Source organism: Schistocerca gregaria, chromosome 8 (genome assembly GCF_023897955.1).
Source record: "Schistocerca gregaria isolate iqSchGreg1 chromosome 8, iqSchGreg1.2, whole genome shotgun sequence".
Classification (NCBI taxonomy): domain Eukaryota; kingdom Metazoa; phylum Arthropoda; class Insecta; order Orthoptera; family Acrididae; genus Schistocerca; species Schistocerca gregaria.
The window spans coordinates 392,177,237-392,201,632 of NC_064927.1; the positions used below are offsets into that span (position 1 = coordinate 392,177,237).

Sequence of the window (24,396 nt, forward strand, 5' to 3'; positions counted from 1 at the left end):
TTCTGCTTCAACCATTAACATTTACTGGATTTGCCACACGCTTCTGTAGCTGTGCCGAAATTCAAATGTTGCCGGAATGTTCATCTCCCTATGTGAGCAGTTAGGAGACCTGAGTGCCACAAAATACTGTCTTTTTTGAGAGGACTGGAAGGAGTCCACCCAGCCTCATGAGGACAACTAAGGACTTATTTTTAAAAGGGACAGGAACTCCAGTAAATGTTCAACTTTAAGGAGAGTGGTATGCCAAACACATATCTCCACTGCATCATCCAATGAGGCCTTACTGACGAAGTTAAGCAGTGTGACCAGCAACACGTGATCTCCTGGGTCTAATCATGGATTTGATTAGTTCCAAAGAGACAATGCACCAACCCATATGATTGAAACTTCTATCCAAATATTGCTGTCTCAATTTATTTAAGTTTTTAGTTGAACTATTACAAAACTGGAAATATTATTTATTATGGAGCCTGAGGCAGAACACATACTTAAGACAGTTTTAACTATTTGTTTATATGCAACAAAACTGTGAGTCAAGATAGAGCTGCTCAACCAAATTTGAATCTTAAAGAAGGGTCTGAAAGAAAAAAAATACTCCATCTGTTGCAAAGAAATCAGGTCTTGGCCATACAAGATCATTTATTAAATTGCTCATAAACAACAGGTACACTTAAGCACATCTTCCACACAACAATAAAATTTAGACTACATCATATTTAAATACATTTCACTTTTCTGACCTGTAATAAATAAATATTCATAGATCTAATATATGCTTTACCACTAAAAAGGGATGAAATGACAGAAAATGTAATATCTCTAAACAATATAATTTTAAGACATCCTGTTATTTGAAATACACCATTGCACTGTCTCAAAAGTAGTACAATATGAAGTCAGTATGTGAGTATACAAACCATTTTAGAAAAGAAAACTGAAAGAAAACATCTTAGGAAAGGAAGTGAAACAAAAACAATTTAGGGGGCAAAAACCAATGTTTTTGTGGAAGGTGAGTTAATGCCTGCCACATCAGGAATGTCAGCCTTAACAGGTCTTGGTGTAGTGCCTGTAAACATAATTTCTTTAACAACAATATTAATACAAAACATTTTTTAAGTATCCGATAAAGAGTTTTTCCTTCATCTTTAAGACATTGCGAGCAAATGAAGAAGTGATACATTTACTTCAATGCCACAGAAGTCAATATGACAGAAAAAATTTTAACATTGTCTACAATGCAGAAAACATGACTAACAAAGCATTGCGGTATATTATGTACATATCATTTACAGATTCAAACAATATTTCACAGGCAACAGGTTGATAATGAGAAAATGAAGAAAATATAAATTACAAATACAAAACTTTTACAGAAAGTAGGCACTACAAGTAGCATTTGGTGTTGGAAAATGTGAGAATTGGGAGTAAACAATCATATTATGTGGAAATCAAAGATTTCTCAATGCCTCCAATGCAACAACTGTTTCCCTATCCCTGATCTTATAACACAAAACAGAACTAAAAAGGTTGGTAAGACAATGTTCAATTGATGGACAAAAACATAACAGAAACCAAGATTACAGCAAAAACAAAACAAAAAGCATTACAATGTAAATTATGTCCCATTATTGAGGATATGTCATTTGAATGCTGTTGTTTCAGCTTGTACACAAAACATTTTCCCTCGTGTGGTAATTCCTCTATAATATTATGAAAAGGAAAATTGCTACTCACCATATAACGGAGATGCTGAGTCGCAGATAGAACCATCAAAAAGACTCAAAAAGTGAGCTTCCAGCCAACAAGGCATTTGTTGGAAATAGACAAGATATACCAACATTCTCTCATGCAAACACAACTCAAACGTACACAACCGTGTGTGTGTGTGTGTGTGTGTGTGTATACATTGTCTATTTCCAATGAAAACCTTGTTGGCTGAATGCTGATTTTCTGACAGTCTTTTTGTTGTGCTTATCTGCAACTCAGCATCTCTGCTATATGGTGAGTAGCAACTATCTTTTCCGTAATATTGTCACACTCCATCTTAGATTTTTCATTGTTTGAATCCTCTACAATCAAAACTTAATTGAATTCTTGCTTTGTTTTACCAATTATTTCTGTAAACTGTTAAATTTTTCCTTTCCAACAGTTCTGCTGTTCTCATATTTACTGTTACCCCACAAATCAATAATCTTGAGTTTGGCACAAAGACATAATTCAGTAAGTGCTCTATTGTTTCTTTACAGTGTCACCATGAACACACTTTTCTCAGCCATACAATTTTTTTTAGTACTGCCATTAGGGAGGAGAGGAGAGGAGAGGAGAGGAGAGGGGTGCGGTGGGGTGGGGTGGAGTTCCTTCGCCTGCCACAGCTAGTGTTAAATCTGATTTTCCAAAAGTTGCTGAAAGGATACAATACAAATCTTAGAAGTATCTACCGCAAAATCTGTATCTATCTAAAATAGCTAGATAACTGAAAGGGAGTGGGAGGATTGGAAATAATTTATAGTTCAAGAGTCAATTACTTCATTCAAAAATAAGAGTACAAGCAGTAATGTTAGAGGATTTCTTCAATGTTTCCTTTATAATCATACTACTGATAACTGTCAAATCAGTAACTATGGACTGTACACATGTTAACTGTGTGTAATATAACAGTGGGGAATGCAGCCAACCAGACATATAACTGCAACACAGACTTGAACCTTTCATTCTCATCAACCAACATAATCTGCCAAGCTGCATACAGAGATTGCAAGTAACTGGAGACAATAACATGATTTTAGAATGCTGTCTCAATCTAGAACAGACGTCTTAATCTGAAGTGACTGCAAATCTGTCAGTGTTTCCTCTGTGGTCTGCAGATTGCTTGAAGAGAGGGATGGGCTGTGCCAACACATATATGAAAAATCTACATATAAGGAGAGAGATATAGAACGTATGTCTATACATTATGACATATAGTTCAATCCCTGAGAATAGTTCATACACGTTTTTCATCACAGAATCTGGTAAAAGAAACAAAGCAGTCACACACAAAATGGATAGCTATACAGGCACATGAAATGCAATGACAGTATCTTAGGAGGAAAACTGAACAATAATGTTACAATTTATATGTTAAGACTGCATGCAAGTTAAACTCTTAAATATTGGCTCTTCAGGCAAAGGAATAAAAAAAATTGTAATAAAATGTATGTCACATTTTAGATACTGACACTATATCAACTAACACACACACACACACTCCTGTTTGTGATGTTACAACTAATAAATTCATAGAGATCGAAACATTTCTAACACTGACACAAAATTACACACAAGGTGACTATGATAAAAATTTAGTTTTAAATAGATTTTCAGGCATTTGACTTGGAATCAGTGGAGTCAAGTGTAAATTACAGAAAGAGCCAACTTTATAATATTAAAATTGCAATAAGTTAAAGTATTTATTATTTTTCCAACAACAGAATGGACTATAGGCTGTCTTCTTGCATTATTCTAAAGACTGCATACATGATTAATGAAAACTTAAAAAAATATCTTCACAACTTCCAAAAATGAAAACATGTCAGATTCTTCTAATTACAACTTGGACAGTTATACCCAATCATGTGCAGAAATGTATTACAGCTAGGCAAAAACTGCAGAGACCTCTTACATTTCTAAGCTACTGAAGTTCTAGTGTAACTGCAATGAGTACGGCAATTTACTTCCGCCCATAAACACACACAAATAATGGTCATGTAACAGTGGCGTGGTGACATAAAATGTGGACACAATCTTCAAATAGGACAATATTTTAACAGAGGCAAAAGAAATATCTCTTAGTACACACATTTGTTTAGCAGAAGTTACTAAGCATGTTATGTCGTATCAAAGCATTATGAAATGAGTATGCAATAACATAAATATTGAATTGTGAAAAGAAGTTTCCTGCTATCATGCTTGAAAAAATGTGTTCCAAAACACTGTTTTCTGTGAAGTCCTAATGAAGTCAATCATATTTTATGCAGGAACTAATACCAAAAAACAGGTATGACGTCCACTCATAGTAAAATAATGTTCACATCAAAAACAGAATTATTCTCTGAAGCAATGTATCAAAATTAATACTGCAATATGACCCCCAAGCAACAAAAGGGAATTTAGACAATTACATGTTACAAAGTTACATTGAATCAGAAACGTGCAAACAATTGCTTGAGGGCCATGCCATTTACTATACTGTTGCTACTTAATTATCAATACATTCTATGTACCTAATTAAAACTACATTGCAAATATTAATTATACTGCTCTTTACACAACAATCATTTACTCAAAAAACACTAACAATGCCAAAACAAGGACACAGAGCATTAAAATTAATGGTTACAGTTTTTAAAAGAAAAATACACCAGATTATCAACTTAACACAAAATTTTGGAAAAAAATTGATAACTCACAATTTTATACATTAAGAATGTGATACATAAGGATATGACATGAGCAAAAACCGATTTCAAGCACATGATAGCCATTGCCATTTTGCCATACAGTTATGTAGTAGGTGCCATCCAGTGATCTTTTAGGGAAGAGAAAATAACAGGTACATGAAATTAGATTGCCTAAGCAATTCTTCATGTAATAATGCAATAACTCTATAAAATAGGTACTGAATGTCATTAGCATCAACCTATGACAAACCATTCATCTCTTCTTACTACTATCACACAAATATCATAGCAGCAAACTTTTTGTAATTCTTCCTCTCTACTAATAAAGAAGGGGGTATACATTTGTGAATAAAATGAGCATTGATTAAAAATTTCTATACGTAATTCTGTGAAGTCAAAAATGTTAAGTCACTTAATTGCTACATTCTTCATAAACAGGAGTTAGTTCTCACTCAGCACTATTTAAACAGACTTGTATTTTAATACGTGTAATGGTAAATCCTGGATGGAGAATAATGAAAACAGTGGAGGACATACCTCCACCACCATAGAGAACTGTCTGAGAATATGAAAATGTTGCATTTGTCCATATACTACAACAACAAACAGCATTTTTGAAAGATTAAGCTGCTATCATCATTCTTATACAGCATACCTGCCACCTAACACTTCTGGATGATGTTTAGTGATTTGTCTCCACATTTTAATCTGTGTAATCTTTAGATCTAAACAGAAATATGGTTTTAAAAGTTTTAAAATATTGCCTTTATGTCATGAAATACTCCATGGATAAAAATACAAATAACATTCTTTCCACACATGAACATGTGAAAACACACATATGGTGAAGGCAACTGATAAATATGCCAAACACTGACAGGCAGAATGAGCAATAGACGGACCAAATTAATTTAGAAACAATACTTATGGGAAGAACAGATATTCTGCAAGTAACTACAGTGACTCTTCAATTTATTAAGGGAGAAAACAGGACAATTTGTCCTACATGAATATCTTACTATTTTCTCAATGATCTCCAAACAGTAAACATAATACACTCCTTAACATTTCTGTCCTTCCTTACTTTCATACAATGTTAGACCTCTGTCTTTTGCATGGATCTGTAAATGAGGTTTTAACACGTGACACTTCCAGGGAAATTTACTTGATAAACACAAACAATTATAATTTATGCCCACACTTAGACTCAATTAACAAAATTATACGGAAGCCATAAGCATAAAAATTAACCATATCTACATTGCATCTGTTGCATGAAGTGTCAATCATAAGAGAGAATGCTGTCAAAGTTGCCAAGCATCTTGAATTTTCTTTCTTCGCTTTAGTTTCAAATTCCCACACACTGCACATTCCAAAACATCAGTATTCCAATAGGCCAAATCTCAAAATTAAATTACTTGCCTCTACAATTCAGGGCACAACATTACAATAGAGAAATATATAAAAGTAATTAATATTTATGTTATGATGTAACATTCAAAATCACTTGTAAGAAATGGCACCAACCTGACTTAAGGGTTGGAATGAGTTACATGGGGATGTTACAAATAAATACTCCATAGTTAGTGTATCACTTGTATCAATAAATTTTATATTTTTAACAGCCAAAACTACATGTCACCACAAATATTTTTTTTGCATTATTTTCTTAAAAAACTCTAAATACCATTGCTAAAGGCCTGAAAAGGTAAAATGATTTTCTAGGGCTGGACTCTAGAATAGTTTCAGGTACATTTTTTATGATTGATCTGAATGTGTGAAACTATAAAAATATGCTAAATTACTAAAATCATCAAAAGTATCGTAAGGGCAACATTTAAAAAAATTCACATGAATAGTACAATAAAGTAAAAAAACTGCGATCACAAATGATAAAATATGAACATAAAAGTGTGTTTTTTTTTTAATTACCCAATGAAGTTCAAAATGTCTGTGATGGATGCCCAATAGATAAAGAACACAGGCTCAGCATCACAAAAGATAAAAATGACACCTGGTATATCACTACCAGTACATTTACAGGTATGATTATGTGGATTAAATCTTTCTGGTACGTATTGGCTTGTCATAAAAGACTTAAGAGATTACAGTTCACAAAAAATAACTGAGTAACAGATGTCCCTCTTCATTATGCCAAATGAAGAAATGCAATACACATACCACAATAAAATAGATCAGATGGACTTGTTATGGAGCCTTTGGTCATGGGAATGTCACTGATGCAGATAAATCAAGCAAGTGACGGACTGTCGGTGCCGCTACCGCTGCCTGTGCCACCACCACTTAGACCATCCTTATTTGCAAGTAGACCTTGCCTCTTTGTGCTCTTGGAAAGTGTTGCTACTTCCTTCTGCAGTGATTTAACCTTCAAGTGTAACTGTTCCACTTTGTTGTCATGCTCCTTCTGCATTGTCTTCATTTTATTCCTCAACTCACTCTCAGTGGTAAAATGTTTCGCCTTGAGCTCTGTCATCTTTAAACAGAAAAAAATTTATTTATTTACTTATTCATTCACTGATTTGTTAATTCATCTGCAAGACAATTTCCACTGCATAGATGTAGTTAAGACATGCACAATCTCAATTAGATTTAGGTACGTAACATATAACACAAATATATCTTAATTCAGTCAGAACTTAATCACTGCTCGATGGTTATCCAACACCAATCCCCTTGTCCTTAATATATGCTGGGTAAGATGAAAACATGATTAGTCACACTTTGAATGTTAGCAGCAACTACCTGAGCAATAACAATAAAAACTTAACTACTTTTGCCGCCTTAACAGTGTGTGTGTGTGTGTGTGTGTGTGTGTGTGTGTGTGTGTGTGTGTGTGTGTGTGTGTCACATGCGCGCTGCTGTTGCTGCTGCTTTTTGTGGGGGTTGGTGAGAATGTAGAATGTTAAAAATAAAATACAGTTATTTTTATTTGTTACTGTATAAACAATTTACAGTCTGACTTATCTCGATGCATACTGACTTAACTACAAACATTGAGGTATGATAGCACCACTTTAATATAAACCAGAAACAACACAAACTGCCTTCATAATGCTTTTTTAGTGAAAGTGAAATGTGTTTGATGTACCATCAGGCGTTTTCAGTCATTCAATCGAGAAAATGTTTTTTTTGTAAAAATTGTAATGAAGAAATGGCAAGGCAAAGAACAAAAATTTTACTGTCCAATGTTTTTCTTATTTGTTAAGGTGGCAAACAGTTTAACATTTTAAACACACACACACACACTAAAAAAATTTGTTTACACGCATACAAAAAACGAGATCTAATATAGGAAGTAATGTAATGAAGGACTAATGTAAGGACTTATTTATGCTAATGAGTGCGCATTATCTGAAACGTTTAGTAAAAAAACTAAATCAAAATACTTGTTTGTATCCCAACTTGAAGGAATCTTTGAAACATCCTACAGATAATGAAGTCATCAGAGAAGCTCTCACTTCAATTATTATGTAACCACCGAGAACTGTGGAAAATCTAATTCATATACTTTGTGGATATGATTAGATAGAATGTCAATGGAAAGCAAGGTAAAAAGGGCTGTAGGGGGGGGGGGGGGTAAAACATGGGTGTGCCTGTTGTGGAATATTCCACAAGAACATAATTATATCTACAAAGAGATAAAGACCATTGTCCTTTTTAGTGTATAGTAGGACATTCATAAATATTTTTTATGATGAGTTCTTATACAAGGTAGTCACTTTGGTTAGGAATACATTCCATCTATAGGAACAGTTGTTTATAAATGTGAACAGATTTGTTACAGCTTCCTCATGAACAGCCAGCAATGAGTCAAACCAATTGTTTGCAATCAGAAGTAACTAATTATTTTTGCTGGGGGAAATACCATGACCTTCAAAAAAGGACTTACAAGGCCACTAGTTCTTAATATGTATTAACACAAAATAACTGAAATAACACTATTCACACAATTAAGAAACTATTTTGATAAGGTGTATTAGTGTGCAAATGGTTTCTTGACCATGCACTGTATGCCTTTAGACTGAGACAAGTTTCATCAATATTGATGAACTCAATGGTATTGAATGAGTAAATTACCACAGGAAAGTTCTTTTGCTGTTCCAGAAGGCAAAACTGGTAGAGCTTGTGCACCACCTTGAATGCAATATTTCTCAATGAATAACTCAGGCTACAGATTCATTTCACTAAATACAATTTACCCTAAAGTTTGCAACTATTTTTTTAAGAAAAGAAAACCATCTGTTGATATTTAATGAGAGCTTGGCAAATACTACTAATCATTTGGATTAGGTCTATTGATAAGGCTGCCTGTGAGAGGTGATTATAACTAATACTGCAGCACTGAGTCAGAAGTGCCAACTCACAGCAAACTGGTAATGGCTTGGAAGATGATGTGACGAAAGAATGAATGGCTACTGAACATCAGTTATCAAAGAGTTTAATTATACAATCTGCTCATATGCTTTGTGGGGATCTTTCACATTTGTGAGTCACTAATTGGATTCACAACTAGTTCTGCTCACTTCCAAAGAATACAGTAGTTACGACAGAGAGGTGAGACACACCTGGTTCGTCAGCATGACAGATTAATGACTGTCCGTCTGGTACACCAACCAGCTTCAGTGTAGTTTCAGGCTCCCATTTTAGACAAATGCTTGCCTGGTTCCCAATCTGCGCATCAGAAAATATGATACATAAAGGATTAAAATATGTATTCGCTAATATGAAACTTCCTGGCAGATTTAAACTGTGTGCCAAATTGAGATGCTAACTAGAGACTTTCACCTTTTGTGGACAAGTGCTCTACCGACTGAGTTACCAACAAGCCATTCTCATAGATTTATTTCTGCCATCACCTCATCTCCTATCTTCCAAACTTCACAGAAGTTCTCTTGCAAAACTTGCAGCACTAGCACTCCCAGAAGAAAGGATACTACAGAGATGTGGCTTAGTCACAGCCTAGGGGATGTTTCCAGAATGAAATTTTCAGACTGCAGCTGATTGATGAAGGTGCTGACGGAGCTAAGGCTGCATGAGACCGATACTATAGTCAGCTTTGATATCATTTCACTTTTGACTCAAGCCCCATTGGAAGACTCCAGAAACTTAGCTGACACAGTTTTATATACTTGTTCCAACATTGACCAATTTTCTTTCAACAGACAACATTGTTAGCAGTGATGCATAGGAATGGGCAGCTCCCTCTTGCCAATTGTAATTAATTTCTTCATGTTTTCATTTCCAGAGCACTGGAAATAACTGAACTAAAGCCCGTGTTTCTTCTGGTAAGTCAACTGCACACGTCATCTGGCCACATGACCCCAAAAAACTTCAGAAATTCTTAGAACATCTGAATTCCATCCAAGAAAACATTGAAATTACCACTGAAATAGAAGACGAGAGCAAACTTTCTTTTCTTGACGTCCTAGTTCCATGTAGGCCTGACTCTTCGCTTGCCCACAGGTTTACCGCAATTCAATGCATACGAATTTGTATCTCATGCCTACAGCTGACATCATCTCTCACAGAATTGTGAGCTCAACCCTCAAGTACACACGACATACTCTATTTCAGACAAATGCTGTCCGACAGCAAAGCAGGGAAATGTGGAACTCATCTTCCATGAGAATGAACACAGCAACTGACTGGTTCAGATGGCCCTGTGACACGGGAATAACACAGAGGCCAAAAACACAGAAGATTTGTTTACAATGTATCATCAAAAATTGACAAACTACTGTAAAAACAGTACATAACGCCATTTTTCCGCATCAGCCAAAATAGAAGCTTTATTCAGGACAATGAAAGATGACCTGGGTCTTAAAAAAGTGGTGTACCAAGTTCCATATCAATGCAGAAAAAATTATACTGGGCAAACGATCTGTACAATCAAAAATTGATGTAGAGAAGATGAGCACCCCACCTGCTTACTGCTGCCCAACATGTCTGCTGTAGCAGAACATTTCACTGAAAATGGACATAAAATGAACTTCCAACAAATGAAAGTCCTGGCTACTATTGATAAATTTTGGGGCTCCATTTTCAAAGAAATGACTGAAATCTGTGTGACATATAATATAGGGTTAACAATGAGCAAACTGAGCAAGGGATGAGAGCCAATACGAAGCTCCATCAAAACAGAAGGTGACATCTGTATGAGAGATTAGACAGGTCAATGTGTGGAAGGCAACTGAAACTATCATCTCCCACCACCGCAGCTGCAGCCTCCCCCTCTCCCCAACCACCGAGCACAGAGCAGTGGTGTGGCGGCACGAGGCTTGAACTCTGGACTGGCAGGTGTAAATACTGCCAGCATGCAGCAGACACATCATTCCACCAGCACCACCTGATGATCGCTGAACAGTCGTTCACCAAAATATTGTGGCCCTTTGACGACTGGTTCTGGCAGTACACCAGATCCCCTTGGGAGCAGAGTATCTACCGGAAAAGTCTCAGATCACGAGGAAATTTGTATAAATGGGCACTTAAACATCACATGAAGGCTTCCTAGAATTCTTACAAAAAAATATGAGGTGGTATTTAAAAGATACCGAGATTATTATTTCTTTTTACGGGGGGGGCCCACAGGAATTTCTCCACAAGTGGAGAAATTGCCAATTTTCATATAACTTATCAGCAAGTTTGAAAATTGACAAGAAATACACAAAATTTACTATGTCTCAAAATACTGATGGTTATCTACTTAGTATTTTCAAAGCAGACTGATTCAAATGGCTCTGAGCACTATGGGACACATTTAAGGCCACCAGTCCCCTAGAACTTAGAACTACTTAAACCTAACTAACCTAAGGACATCACACACATCCATGCCCAAGGCAGGATTCGGACCTCTGACCGTAGTGGTCGCGCGGTTCCAGACTGAAGCGCCTAGAACTGCTCGGCCACTCAAAGCAGACTGCTTTGGTACCAAAACTGTGTAAGCATATTTCAATAGTACATGCAAAGTAACGTACATAAAAAGCTGCGACACTCAGTGCTTTAAAAGTTTTTATTGTCTGACAGTTGGAACAACACTAGCATGCCTAATGGCAAGGAAGCCAGTATTAATTGCATTTGAAGCATCAGTAAACTGGACATGAATTATTGTGAAATAAATGTAAAATGAGCTGATCTAGTGACATAAGGTACAACTAATTCATGAAAAAAATACTTTTGAATATGTGAATAATTGCAGTTTATCTTTCTGAAAGCAAGAGCATATGAATAAGTATTCAAGCATAAGAAGCAAATATTTCTGTAGGCACTTTTCTTGACACAGAAGAATTCTGTATGGAGTCTATTGATTCACAGATTCTTACGTTTCACTTCGCAGACTTTGAGGTCATAAGCTGCTACCCGAGTTCTGAAGATGCTGGACACACATATAAACCCATGGCCACTATCATCTCTGGTCCCTAAGGCACATCCATGACTACATCTAGGATTGTAAAGGGGTATGGAAGAGGCATGGGGCGAGGAGAGGAAAAGATTGCAAAGTAGGAATGCTGGAAGATGCTAGTGCTGCCTATGGAAGTGTGCAGGAAATGCTAAAGACAGGATAGGGCTGCTAGATGCAGCTGGGGAAGGGAGAAGGTGCGACGGGGGAGGGGTGGGGGTGCGGATAGATGGAAAGGGAGAGGAGAGAAGCAGAGAAGGGGAAGTGTTTTTATGCAGGTGCTTTGGTGGGACGGAGGGCACGTGCAATACTGGAGTTGAAGCAGGGAAGGGTATAGGTAGGCAGTGGACGGGCTAGCCAAAGTTGAGGCCAATGGGGAAGGGGTTTAATAGAAATGAATGTTAATTTTGCAGGGAGTGATCACGCCTGTGCAATTCACAGAAGCAGTTAAGCACTGTCAGGGCCTGGTTAGCACTTGGATGGGTGACTACCCTGGTCGGCAATGTGCTGTTTGCAAGTGGGGTGCACTTAGCCCTTGTGGGGCCAACTGAGGAGCTACTTGAATGAGGAGTAGCAGCTCTGGTTACAAAAATTAACAACAGTTGAGAGAAAGGTGTGCTGACCACATGTCCATCCATATCTGTATCCAGTGACACCTGTCAGCCATGGATAATATGGTGGTCAGTCGTTACCATTGGGCTTTCCAAGGTCTGTTCAGACAGTGTTCAGTTTTAGTGTTGTTGGAAAAGATCTAGGTGTGAAACAGTCGTTTAACTGAAGCACTTCGTGTTGCACGGCACGCTAATGATTTGGGTTTCCAGCTGTCTCTTGTCCAGTTTGGCAGTGGCCCTTAATGTTGAAGGATATCTCGTTAGTTATCATGCCCACAAAGAATGCGGCACAGTGGCTGCAGTTCATTTGATGGATCACTTGGCTCCATTCACAGGTAGTCCTGCCTTGATGGGTAGGGGATGCCTGTGACAAGACTGGAGTAGGTGGGAGTGGGAAGATGTGCAGGACAAGGCTTGCTTATGGGTGGTTACTGGTTTCTTCCTGGTCATCACGATTAACTATATCCTCACCCAATATTACTTCTCCTTCACCTACAACTAATGCATGGTACAATGGGCAACGACATGGCACCATCCTACGCTAACTTGTTCATACCGCTTCTAGAGGAATCTTTCCTCACCACCCAGAATCATGGCTGTCACACCTAAAATGATAACCAGTCCCTGTCCAAGAGTGCCAAGGATCTCACTGAGGCTTTTACAGACCAAAATTACCATTCCAAACTTATCATAAAACAGCTTTCTTGTGCCTTGTCTTCAAGGTCACCTACCATTTGCAACAAGCCCACTGCCTGATCACACAGGTGCATCCTTCTTGTGACTCAGTACCACCCAGGATTGAAGCAAATGAGAAACGAGAAAGATCCCAATGCTCCCACAGTGAAATAACGCTGCTGACCCATCCAACCTACACAACGCTCTTGTCCATCCCTATTCCACCCCTGCTGCCAATCTCTTGCCCCCATGATTCACATCCCTGCAACAAACTTATGTGTAAGCCGTCATATACATTCTCCCAATACCACCCAATACCACATACTCCAGTCCTGGCGCAGTAATCTCCTACCCCATTAAAGGCACGGTCACCTGTGAAAGTAGTGATGTGACTTACCAACTTAGCTGCAACCACTGTGCTGCATTTTATGTGGGCATGACTATTAACAAGAGCTGTCTGTCCAGATTACTGTATTTACTCGAATCAAAGCCGCACTTTTTTTCTGGTATTTGTTATCCAAAAAACTGCCTGCGCCTTAGAATAGAGTGCAAAGTAAGCAGAAGTTCCGAAAAATGTTGGTAGGTGCCGCCACAACTAACTTCTGCTGTCGAATGTAGGTAGTGAAACAGGTATGCTTTGCAGGCACAAAGATAAATACTGGTGCCAAAACCTCTGCGTCTGTAAATAAATTTTAAAAAATAAAAAAAGGTGGAAGACGAGCTTTTTTCTCTGCCCCAAGTTTCGACCACTGCATTTTCATACATTATCCAACAAAGTAAATACAAATTAAGTACTGTTCATCTTCGAATTTAGCAGCATTTCAATGAACTACGAAAATCCGACTGGCAAGACTGTTTGGGATGTTTGTCAATATGACCAACTCTATGTTCTGAATTTTTTCTTACCTGTGAGAAGAGATGGTTGCTAATAGGAACTTTTATGAATTGTGAATCACATGCAATATTTTCTTCACCATAAGAATAATATGAATATAAACATTTTGCCATTTATTCTTTCGTGTTTGCTGCTATCTCATTTAAAACCTTTCTGCCTAATAAACTCCGAAACTAGAGTGAGACAACAGCAAACGCGGAAAAATATACATATCATGTCATGTTTATATTTGTATTATTCTTGTGCGTAATAGTGATACAGTCACAAATGAAGCACGGCAATTGACTAGATTTTTAAATCTAAGATAACTAATTTCTATGCAGAATGTAATGTACTAGAGGCGTCTGCAAATATTTTCAAACGGAGAAAATTTTTCGCTAAACTCTCGTTCAGAACATCATCTATCATATGCATTCTATTATTTGGTTCTTGTTGATCATTATCAAAGAAAGCAGCAGTGTAAGTAACAACAAATAGCAGTCTCTTGCCATTGTTTCGCCAATGAGATGTTTCCTATCCCCCCCCCCCTCTTTTTTTAATTGTAAGCGGCGGTAGTGTGCACAAAAGCAAGCCATGCCGCGAACGGCAACAGGCCGTAAGCACAGAATGCAACAAACAATGCATGACACAGTATAGTAATACATTTTTAGTTAGAGTGACGTAAACATCTATAACAAAGAGAACGGAACTTATCATATCAAAGAAAAATAAGCAATAAATTCAAACCAGACGAAGCACGTGAAAAAGTAAGGGTACCTGTATAAATACGGACAGAGAGCCTGACGCATAACAATGGCTACATGGTATAGCTTAACTGCTAAGCTTACGACTCGAACCAAACTACTGTAGCTGTATCGTCATTCATTCGACCTAAACTGTGTCTCATATTACAATGGACCAACATTGTTTCGATTTGGGGGTGGGGCTTAAAACATTTCTCTCCCCTTGAATTTCGAGTCTCAAATTTCAGGTGCAGGTTAGATTCGGGAAAATTTTTTTTCCTTGATTTCGAGTCTCATTTTTCAGGTGCGGATTAGATTCGAGTAAATACGGTAATGGCCATCATCAAACTATGACCAAACGACAGCTGAACAACCAGTTACTGAGCATGCAGTCCAATATGATGGGCTTAATTTAACAACTGTTTCACAGGCTATGCTATCTCGATTCTATCCGACACACCACCTTTCCTGAATTGCGCAGGTGGAGACTCTTCCTGCTAAGTATCCTTTGTTCTTTTGTAACCCTCTTATCCTCCAATTGCTTACCCCTTCCCAGTTCCCATTCCAATACATGTGACCTATACTGCAGCATGTAACCAACACAGCTATACACAAGCATCTACTCAGAAGAACACAACCACACTGATTGGGGCTTCCCACTGGTTGTAACATGCAACTACACTTGCCTTAGCAAGCTAAAAAATCCATCATCATTTGCACATAATACCACTCCCAGCACATACCACACACAGGACCCTAGATGAGAAAATTTAACTGTGTATCGTGAAAAGAGTTGGCATTACAATTGCCAACAACATACTACAGGAACAAATAGCTCTTCTCTACTGGGATTGCGTGAATGTGAACCGAATGCATAGTTTCTTTACACAAAAGCCACAACCAACTACCTTATGCAGTTGGCCAACATGGCTCACTCCCACAGCTTTTTTTGAAGCAGTCATTCCTTCTTCCTATGGCTGTAGTGGCAGAAAAAACACACACCAACATGTGCCCCCCAACAATGCCACCATTGCCAGTGGTTTGGCCATGTGGCCAAACAATGTGACCTGGAAAATCGATGCCGCAAATATGTTGGCAACCCCACAGCACAAAATTGCAAACCAGGAACGGCTATAAAATGTACCAACTATGATGGTTCCCATGTGGTGAACTACAGAAGGTTTAACACTTAGAAAGTTCTGAGGTGTAAAAACGCCAATGAAAACAAAGAAACCACTAGAAGCTACAAGGCGACGCTGCATCCAGCAAGGAGCGGAATCTCCTTTGACGGTGTTGTAAGTGGTAGCGTAGCAGAAGGGCCAAAGACACCCAGAGCTCCACAAACACACAAAACACTACCCCAGCAACAGTACCATAAACAATACACACCACAACCGACACCACTCCTGCACCGGTACCAACACTGCTCATCCCAAACAACACTTCATTGACTCTGGCCAAGCCAGACAGCTTCACACACAAAATCAAAGAAAACATGCCAACAAACCAGGAGAGGAAGCAAAGGAACCTAAAAAGCAATACTTCAACACCACAACAAACAAACCAACAATGAAACAGGCACAGTATCAACGTGACAGGCAAACCACAAATCACAGTATCTCCCCCCCCCCCCCCCCCCCCCGTCACCACAACAGCAACACATGCGACCCCAAATACACAAGGCAGCTCATACAGTATGCCAACACAAGAACTAGTGGCCATACTACAACACAGAGCATGCTCTACAGTGTGACAGTAGTGACCTCATTGCCTGTTTCACATGTGGCATCTGGGTTCTTCCCCCAGACATCAGTTTCTCAGAAGCCTGCAGATGGAAACCAGCACTACAACATATCTTTGGTTCTTGCCACACATCTGGCCTTAACATACAAGGATAAGTCAATTATTATCTGCTGTGCCCCTCTCCCAATAACGTTCCAGTATTTGGCCTTGTGCATCCCAAAAAACCGTAAGCATCAGTTTTCCTGCGGACAGTTGGGTCCTGAACTACTACTTGCATGGAAAATTTGGTTGTTTCCATTCCATACTCTTCTGTTTACTCTCCGGCTCGTAATGATGAATCCATGTTTCATCACCAGTAATGATCCTGTCAAAGAAGTTGTCCCCTTCATTACCATAGTGATCCACATGTCTTTTTCAGATGTCCAATCACATTTGTTTATGCAAATGTGCGAGTTGTTTTGGGACCCATCTTGCACAACCTTTATGAAACCCAAGTCTGTTGTGGATTATTTCATTGGCAGAACCATGACTAATTTGCAGACGATGTGCCACTTCGTCAATAGCTAATCATCTAAGAGAATCATTTCATGCGAATTCTCAATGGTTTCTTCATTTGTGGCGACAAACGGTCGTCTAACGCCTTCAGTGTGCACAACAATTGTGAGACAGTTTCGGAAGTTTTCAATCCATTAGTAGACAAACCGTTGTGGCAAAACACTGTTCACGTACTGTAGCGAAAGACTTCGATGAATTTAGGCCCCTGATACACCTTACAACGACAACAAAAGGATAAGGATCACTAAACATTGCTCTTCTTTGATGCAAATAGACAGTGGAAAAGCCATGATTAACAGTGGGGCAACGATATCTAAACTAACCAAGCAGCTCTAAAATTGCAAAGATATAACAACAAATAAACAAGGCATGCGTCATCATCGTAAAACAAGAGCACTATCAAAATAAACAAAGATATAACTAAATTGTGGATAATAATTGACTTACCCTCGTACATTAATTTCTTCGGTCTCAGTGTTGCTTCACAGCAACTCCTTTCTTCACTCCCTTTTAGTTTTCTATATCTTTCATTTATTGACCGTCTATTTTTCATCACCCCTCTCCCACCTCTATCAAATACAATGTGGTTAGCTTTTCGTTCTCATTAACTCATGCTTGATGTTTTGGCAGTAATCTGTCTTGTCTATTACCCCATCTTACACATTTAAACTCTCATGTTTTCAAATCTTGTCCCCAACAACCAGTCTTTCCTTCTCATCCCATCCAGTAAGTCTCCCGTGACTCAACCCCTTTTCCTAAACCTCACCAATCCTTTTCATTCACCCATGCCCTCTCTCCTTCAACCATTTGATCTCCGCTTCAACCATGTGGCCAGAAGAAGGAGCCAATGGCACCGAAAGCTTGCAAACTTTAATACCTTTAATACGTGTGTGTTCTCCTGTAAATGCCGGTGAGTAGATTTTTTTTAATCTATCCAATTACATTGTATTTTCAAAAATTGATTATTTTTTTATATATTTTTGTTATCAGAAGTTATTTATCACTGAAACATTCCCTGACTGGTGGAAATATGCTGCAGTTAAGCATGTGTATAACAAAAGAGGTAAAAGAATACCATTCAATTTCACTTTTGGCAGCAATATTGAAAATTTTAGAAAAGTGCGTATACAAGCAACACCTCAGCTATTTGACAACAAAGAATACACTACCTAAGTCAGAGTTTGGATTACTAAAGATTTCCAGTACCTACAAGGCTATTTACACAAGGCTATTTACACGTAAGGTGAGAATTCAGTTAATTCATTAGATAATAAATTACTGACCACTTATATATCTGTGATGCATCAAATGTGTTTGACTGCTTTTAAGTAAATTAGAATGCTAAGGAGTGAAATGATTCAATCATATCTATCTAAAAGGAGCAAACATAGTAAGCAAAGTTTTGGCAGAAGGTAAATAATTTAAGAGTAAAGGAGACCTTTCACTGAACAGCAGAAGCACTGAGGCACAGACAGACACACACAAAAGGGAATGAACACTTGTCAGTTTTCAGCAAAAATCCATGTAGAAGAACACCAGAAAACACACACACACACACACACACACACACACACACACACACACACACACACACACCTGTACCCCTACACTGGGCTTGTCAAAGGATTTTTTTCCCCGAAAGCTAGCAAATTTTCATTCTCTTCTGAGTGCTCTTGTCGATGACTCAACCCCTGTGTTATTCAGTGAGTGCATTCATTTATTCCTAAATTATTTATAAAAGTAAAGAAAGTAATAAACCTCGTATTATGCTAGCAATCATAATTCAACCGAGTAAAAACTTACATGTGATAACGGAAAGATTTTATTTTAGGGCCCTTTCTCCTGTACTTAATTACCTTTCTTCAATAACATTAAAGATGCTATGATTGTTATGTTTCCGGATGATGCACAAAATTGTGATAAATGACAAACTGGCCTCTCCATATTTTCCTGTCCGCCCACCATGTTTCTCTCTCCACTCTTTCTCTGTCTCCTCCTCTCATCATCACATATTCCTTCCTTCAAATGACCCATCTGTCTCTCGGTCTTCCTGTAGGCTGCTTGCCTCCTATTATCATTTCATTGGCCTACATCAGTATTCTGCCAACTTCCATTCCTTTCATATGGCCAACTTATCTTTTTTATGACCTCTTTCATTGGCTTCCCTTTCACTATCTCTCTAACTATCTCATTCCTTACTCCACCCATTAAAGGTCCTATTCTGCTCCGTTAAAATTTCATTTTGCAAAACTGTGTACTGCTCACTTGTTCATTACTAGCAATTCTGACACATACATGAGTATTGGAGCATTATATGCTTGGTATAACACTTGTTTAGCTTTTAGTGGATCATCCTTGTTCCAGATCATTCTTTTTACATTCTGCAGGAAACACTGGGCTTGCATTCCCTTTTCACTAATTTCCTTATCATTCCTCCCAGTTTCTTCTGTTATGCTCCCCAGGTACTTTAAACTTACCACTTTCTTTAGAACTTGGGGCGTAAAACTTATATCCATTATTACTCACTGTCACTATCACCGCACACTTATTTGCATTATTTTCCACCTATACAGTCTTCCCATGTGTTTTGCCTTCCTTTTACCCCTCCTAATTAATTTCCCACACTTAAATCATCTGCAAACGTGTTTAACCCTAGAGACGGTATCCATTAGTAGTGGACCTGGAAATGCTCATTAGCAGCTCCTGGCTGTTGAAGGGTAGAACAGAAGTAAAACACTTCCTGTGGACCAAATAGCCAGAGAGGATGCTCTTTTATAGTAAGTCCAGCTACAGTGGGCCCAGCAAGCCAGTAGTGAATAAAACACCTGCTTTCTAACATTGAACAAGCAAATTCTTTGTCACTAAACTTCAAAGAGGCAAAGTACATGCTTTCCCAACTTATAGGTGGTTTCCATCCAGCATCTAAAATATGATGGCAAGCAGATGGAGGAGATGGTGGTTTAGAATTCTTGCGATTACAGCTTGACGATAGAATTCAGGTGGGAGAAGCATACCACACAACTATCAAAATTCTTCAAAACAAATCTTCATTTCTAATATGGATGTTGTTAAACACTGCAAGGTCCTGAAGAGGCTTGCCAAGGAACTGGAAATACCAACTACTGCTTCCCAGTAAATTTATTCCTTAGTGAAATTTGTCATAAATAATACTGCATTTATCTTTTTACACATCTCATTTCATGGAATCAATACCAGGTAAGATTTAAAGTCATTTACTGCGGTCCAGAAATGTGTCAATTACGCAGAAATACACATTTGCAAAATACTGCCAGTAGACATTCAAGTTTAGCTACTAATACAGTGCAATTTACAACCAACCTAAAGGATCTATTGGTGACCATCTCCTAAGACTTCACTGGCAATTTTCTTAGTAGAAGCAACTGATGCAAATATTATTATTATTATTATGACAGAGTTACATCAACTCTGCACACCTCTGGAGCAGTAATGAAGTCTGTGTAAATAAGTGATTTTATTATATGCCTTCCCGTCCAGCTCAGTTTGATTCATTGCTACACATCATTGTGGTCACTGGAGTTTGATCATGGCTGCTTTTCACAGGGCAGTTACCTGTGACAGTGAGAGAACATAACAAGATAGCAACTGTAGAGAATGATCTTATACTGTGAAAATGTGGGCCAAAAGCACATCATTCTCTAAATCAAGCTTGCAAAAAGCGCAGGACGTATTTGGTAAACGTCGGGCAGCCCTACTGCAAACATTCTGAGCATGCACAGGATCACTGACCACCCATGCTTGCAGGTGCTCAGCTAATATGCTACGACTGGGAACAGCAGTCCAGCTGCCTGATTGGCCATGAGTAGGCACTTTAACAGTTTACTCTAAGTGGGCAAATTACCCAATGGTATGTCCCTGGCACAAATGGACACACAATGTGTTACTACAATAAAGTTATTTTACAGTTTCAGCTAAAAATTCCTTTCATTTCACAACATTTATTAATTTCTAGCACATCAATTATGCTGATATGTAAACCGAAGATAATTTTTTTTTTTTTTTTTTTGGGGGGGGGGGGGGGGAGGAGGAACTATTGACGTCAGAGGGACTTTGTGCAGAACCATCGGTGACAAGTGAAAATGTGCACCAGACCAGGATTCAAACCCACGATCTCCTGCTTACTAGGCAGTTGCATTAACCACTGCACCACCTGGACACAGTCTGGATGGACTATCTCAGCTGACCCACATTCCTACTTAGTGCCACCTATCTGCATCCACGTCCTACACGCTCGCCATATTCAGATTCCCACAGGAGGACAAACGTGTTGTGCATCCATACTCATGGTCGGGAATTCGTTGCCCATCAAGGTGAAATTATATGAATGTGTGGTGCCTGTTCTTTTGGACACGCCTGAAAGAACAGGCATTCATATAACTGTTTTACCTATTTTGCTTTGAGTTATTAAATAAAGGAACAAACATATTAGAGAAAAACTTCAGTAAATATGTGATGGACACTGAGAACCAAAGAGAGGAATATACAGAGTGTGTTTAAAAATAGTTGCAATTCACAGGCAAGTATTCACATGTGTTAAACAGTTTGGCCACAAGAATAGGATCCAGTTTCACTTACAGTGTGACTCATCAGAGCACTATGTAATGTCATTACTGTAATTGGACAGGTAAGACAATTCACACATCAGAGGGTATAGGAGATTACACATTCTACAACTTGCAATTTACAGTAAAGCCATTACAATGTTCAAAGCAACCACTGGATTGACAGCTGTGCTGCTCCCCATATTTTACCATATTTACATGATTGTAAGACGATGTTTTATCTCCAAAATATATCATTTGAAAAATACAGGCGCATCTGACATTCTCAAAAATTGAACTACTGCTGCTGGGGCCAACATTTTTATGTTATGTAATAGCTTAATACAGGCATCATCATACAGTTACAGATAAGCTTTTATGACTGAGGTCACATGAAGATTCATTTTGAAAAATTTGGAAAGGTTGCGTGGTGTCACAAAATTGCTGACACTTGGGTTTGTAATCCTGCCACTGGTTCAATCACAGCAACATCTAATTTGACTACAATTTATTTTACTGGACTATTATTTAATACATTTCATTCCTGCTTACATGAGGATTTTTTTAATTTATTTATTTAACTTCATGTGAGATAGGTGAGTGCTGCAGCTGACAGCTGTCCATTTGCTGCATAAAGCTGTGTTCACAGTGGTGCCGACAACTGTAGTCGGATGCCATCACCAAATAACATTGGCTGACAGCTCGCTCCCATTACATGCAATCTCTTTCGTCAGTTTTTGGCGGAGTTAAGGAGGTTAGGTTAGGCTAGGTTAGACGCTATTCTATGTATGAACTAGGTCAGATTTTAAGCTGTAGATAACACAAAGCCTCTGTGCTTGGAGCCCCAAGTGTTGCATTGCAGCTTTTGCTATTAAAAAGATGTAAAATACATGTGAATGTCTCAGAAAGCTCACAGCGAGTGTGTCTTCAAAGTACACAGAGAATACTGCACTCTTTTTCTTCAGTTATTAGAATAACTAGACATGTTTTACGAATGTATGATTCGTGACAGTGAAAAGCAAGATTCCAAACAAACTGAACAGCTTCAATTAAGTTCAGTAAAACACACTAACTCAATTAACCTTCAATGACTAGGTTTTGACAAACATGAATTTTAGAATGAGATGGTTTGAACATCTAAAACACTGAAAAGGGGAAAAACAGACATCACATTTGCAAACTGCCTCATAACAGAATCACCATGCTAGTGGCATAAAAACACCAGTAAGTAAGACCACTAATGCTCCCTTACCATAAAACAAGAAAAAAAAAAATCCACAACAATCACTGTTTACCAGCTGTAAAAACAAGATGGCCATCGCAAAATACAGAACTTCACAGTGAAGAAGATGAGGAAAAATGAAAACATGACAAACTGTGAAAGAAAACAGGCGCTATAAAAACATATACATCAGGGAAACCAAACCATGTGGTAAAAAAAAAAAAAAAACATAAAATAAAAGCCCACTGATGATGTTGCAACTGCAATGAAACGGGTTTGGGATAAAAAACAAAATTGTGCTTTGCTAAAGGTGGATCCCGTTCAAAAACATAGGTATTGTTAAAGCAAACACAGACAGAAGAGCTGCAACCTCAAGATGATTATCATAATTTATGCCTAAAATTTTTGGATTAAGGTTTTACCTACTTGTGATTCCCCACAAAGCTGTGATTTCAATTCATATAGCCATATAATGACTTATTATCCTCAGGATTCCACAAACCCCTTTCCTGAAGGAAACCTAGTTTCTTATAGTCCATATTTCATATTGGCTGAATCTACCAAAGGAAACAAACTAATCTGTATTTCACAGATTCCCATCCGAATTACGTGCATGTTTGGACGCTTGTGACTGTGCACACCTCGCCACGTTGATTTGAAAAGCTCGGTCATCTTTTTCCAATGCCAGTCGTTGCTGGAATCTACAAATGGTGATGCTGATTGCAGCCTAACACACACTCATCCAGCACCTGCTACACACATGCCAAAGATTTTGAGAGGACGAGTTCTATGACCCTGCTTCAATCTAATCTAACCTCCTTGCACTATTTCAATGCTGTGATAAGCTATACCGAGCAAAATGTAATATTGATTTTATCAACATATGATATACACTAAAAAAAGAAAAAGCTAGACTAATTTTGTAGTAGTGATGAGAAAGAGATTGCAACTAAAGAGTTAACTACCTTTTCATTTGTAGTCACGAATGACCTGACTTTAAAATTGGACAAATACTCAACAACAGCATACATTTATGCACAAGATGGTAAAAGCCCGGATGTGAGCCAGTGATGTACTTGAATGTTTTGTACACCAATTTTGTCAATGCTGGCCATTATGGTATCACAGGAACAAAAGACTGTGTGTCAGCTGCCGGTTCTATGTAGCCAATGAGAGAACAGGAGACAGACGACATATTTGGAAGTAAGAGATTAAGGAAAATATTGTCATGGTGTCACAGCAGTATCGATGCGAAATCCACTGTGTATTTCGGGGTGGGGGTGGAGAGCGAAAAAAAAAAGTAGTGTTCTATGGTCACACCACAACCACAACCTCAGAAATCACAACATATTTGGAAGAAACAGCCAAATATTTCTGGCAACCAAGATTATATATTTCATTGCAACACATATATAGAAATACACTGCTTCTTTTCTCATCTTTCATTGGTTAGGTGAAATAATTATTCTAAATAATGGTATCAGTGATTATTATAATAATAATTACTACTACTAAACATAGTAATAAAAGAGACAAC

The 24,396-nt window shown here is 38.1% G+C and overlaps 1 protein-coding gene across 1 annotated transcript in view; it reads right to left on the minus strand.

The window, feature by feature from the left end:
- Positions 1-599: 599 nt before the first annotated feature.
- Positions 600-24,396, minus strand: part of LOC126284020 (protein FAM76A) — a 77,428-nt gene continuing 53,631 nt past the window's right edge. The window contains exon 6 of the mRNA XM_049982568.1: positions 600-6,933. Coding sequence (XP_049838525.1) covers positions 6,691-6,933 — 243 coding nt within the window. The 3' untranslated portion in view covers positions 600-6,690. The remainder of the gene's footprint in view (positions 6,934-24,396) is intronic.